Source organism: Macrobrachium nipponense, chromosome 15, assembly GCF_015104395.2.
Source record: "Macrobrachium nipponense isolate FS-2020 chromosome 15, ASM1510439v2, whole genome shotgun sequence".
In the NCBI taxonomy this organism is placed as follows: domain Eukaryota; kingdom Metazoa; phylum Arthropoda; class Malacostraca; order Decapoda; family Palaemonidae; genus Macrobrachium; species Macrobrachium nipponense.
In genome coordinates, this window is record NC_087208.1 from 12,569,952 (window position 1) to 12,572,732 (window position 2,781).

General features: G+C 46.7%; 1 protein-coding gene across 1 annotated transcript; it reads left to right on the forward strand.

The window, feature by feature from the left end:
• The first annotated feature begins 342 nt into the window (after positions 1-342).
• On the forward strand, positions 343-1,112 carry LOC135226620 (uncharacterized). Its single transcript, XM_064266334.1, has 2 exons — positions 343-463; positions 589-1,112. The coding sequence occupies exons 1-2, from the start codon at positions 343-345 to the stop codon at positions 1,110-1,112; spliced, it is 645 nt and encodes a 214-aa protein (XP_064122404.1).
• The last annotated feature ends 1,669 nt before the right edge of the window (positions 1,113-2,781 follow it).

Here is a 2,781-nt window from a genome sequence, read left to right on the forward strand (position 1 = left end):
GAGAAATCTACAGATACCCCACAAGCACAAATTGAAGATAATTTATTCATAGTGGAGGAAAATTTAATCCAAGTGGGAGGTCAATTTACTTCAAGTGGAGGAGTACAAAGTGGATATATGGAGCCACCACCTCTCTCCCAACATTATACTCATCCCCAATCAGATACAAGAGCCGATTTTCTTCACTTAATCAAGCATTTGGAGCAAACTCGGTTTCAAGAGAATGCCAGAAGACGCCAGGAAGATGAACTATGATGAAGGGAGGACGATAGGCGTCGACAGGAGGAAAATGCTCATTTCACAGCATTGCTACAGAGGCTGGTTCCTGCTGCTTCTTCAGATATGTCGCCTACTTCGTCAGTGCCTACTACACCATCTACAAGCTCTTCACTGGCCCCACCTAAAAAAGCCATCACCCAGAATCCTCCGCCCCTCCGAGCAGATGCCAGTTTTCAAGACTTTCGTGAATAGACATGTCGATGGGTTGATTACTCAGTCATAGTCGATTTATCCATCAGCTTAAAATGTGTTTTACTCTCGAGACACAGAGGATCTTGGAACATACTTTTGATATTCCTCCCGATACAGATAAGACCATAGAAGAGGTGTTGGATGTGCTACAAGCTCATGTGAAGTGTCTACGAAATAAAGCTCATTGCAGAAGAGAACTTCTAAGCTGTGAGCAGTTAGAGGGAGAAACATTCTCAGATTTTTATGTTCGGCTTAAACACGTCACCGAGGAAGTGGAAATTTGCCCTGGGAATTCATCAATATGTGAAGAGACTCAACTCAAGATTATAATTCTCATGGGAATTAAAGATGAGGAATTAATGCAGAAACTCTTCTCCCTCAAAGCCACAGCCTCACTACAGGAGGTTGTTAATACCTGCTGCTCATATGAGGCTGCCAGGAAGGCAACTTCTGCTATTCGTTCCCCACCTTCTAAACTGAGTGCCATCTCTTCGTACAAGAAACAGAAAGGACACGCAAAAACTTATGCTTCAGCTCCAGCTTCCAAATCTGTTGTTCCCTGTGAGAGTTGCGCACATACACACAGTTCTTCGGATAAGTGCCCAGCAGCTGATAGTAATTGCACGAACTGTGGTTATTGAGGACATTGGGCCAGGACTCCGAAATGCCCTGCCAACATTATTCAGTGTCGAGTTTGCTCTCATAGGGACATTATGAAGACAAAGAAGAAGACTAATGCACAGAGTGGCCCATCAAGTAGCAGTGCTACCCCACCTGCTTCAAGTAAACCTCAGGCCTCAAAGAAGTCCAGCTGTCGGTGCGTGGAAGCTGCTGGCAGGTCACTCAAACCCATCTGTGCACTCCTTTCCCATGGCGGTGTTACATCTCAGATTCAGATGTTACCTGATACAGGCACCGAAGTCACTGGCATTGGATCACAGCACCTTGATCTCTTGAAGATTCCTAGTACCTGGCGATGGCTCACTTATGAAAACTGCTCTGGGCACCTTCCAGGCCACCCTTACTCTTAATAAGCAATCTTGTTCTGCCATGATACAGGTTCACGATGGCATCCCAATGCCACTATTGTCTTACATTCACTGTCTGGAACTAGCCATCATCCTTCCTGAATTCCCCAAGCCAATTATTGTGATTAAACATGTGAACAGGTGCAAGGAACTTCCCCTTTCTGTCACCATGACCCCTGCTGAGGCCAGAGAATACTTTCTATGAGAATTCAAGGACGTGCTGGTCTTCAAAGAGGATCTCAAGACAGCACCTCTTCAGCCTTATGACAGGTCCTCCTATGAAGATTCATCATAAGGATGGTGCAGTGCCCTTCACTGCACCCTGCATATCATTCTGTGGATACTAACTCTCAGGAGAGGGCATACAGCTGATCCAGGTAAGGTCGGTGCAATCCACGACTTTCCCACTACGGCTAACTTGACTGACCTCCGATCATTCATGGGGTTGGTGAATCAGTTAGTTGAGTTCACCCCAGATATTGCTGCTGCAGCTCAACCTCTACGCCCTCTGATGAGCCCTAAGAGAGCAATTATTTGGAGTCCAGACCACGATGAGCCGTTTTGCCAAGTCAAGGCCGCCCTTGTCAGCACACCAGTCCTTGCCTTCGACCCAGCGTTGCCAGTGGTTCTCCATACTGATGCCTCCCGCCTCTACGGGATTAGATACATGCTCCTACAGGACCATGGTAATGGCAGACATTGTCTAGTGCAGTGTGGCTCCTGCTTCCTCACAGATGCTGAGTCTTGCTATGCCACCATTGAAGAAGAGATGTTAGCTGTAGTCTGGGCTATGTCTAAATGTCAGTTATACCTCACAGGCCTCCAGCATTTTACTCTCATGACGGATCACCGACCACTCATCCCAGTTCTTAACCACTATTCACTCGATGCAGTCGAGAACCCCTGCCTTCAACGCCTAAAGGAAAAGATTTCAGCGTACCTCTACACAAAAGTGTGGTGGGCTGGCAAGCAACTCTGCATTCCTGATGCTTTATCACAAGCCCCAGTCAGTCATCCCACTCCAGAGGATGAAATCACTTGAGCTGATGCCGCAAACACACCTAAGGAGTATTGTGACTGTCAATGCTGTCACCTCCAAAGAGGATTTTTCACCCCAGGATGCTAACAAAACTCTCCAGGAACTCCGAGCCGCAGCAAGAGCAGACCCATCATATACCCGTCTTCTAAACTGTGTGACTTCAGGATTCCCCTCAAACAGTTATGACCTTCATAATTCCTTACTACCATTCTGGAAATTGAGGGACAGCCTTTCAACTAATGA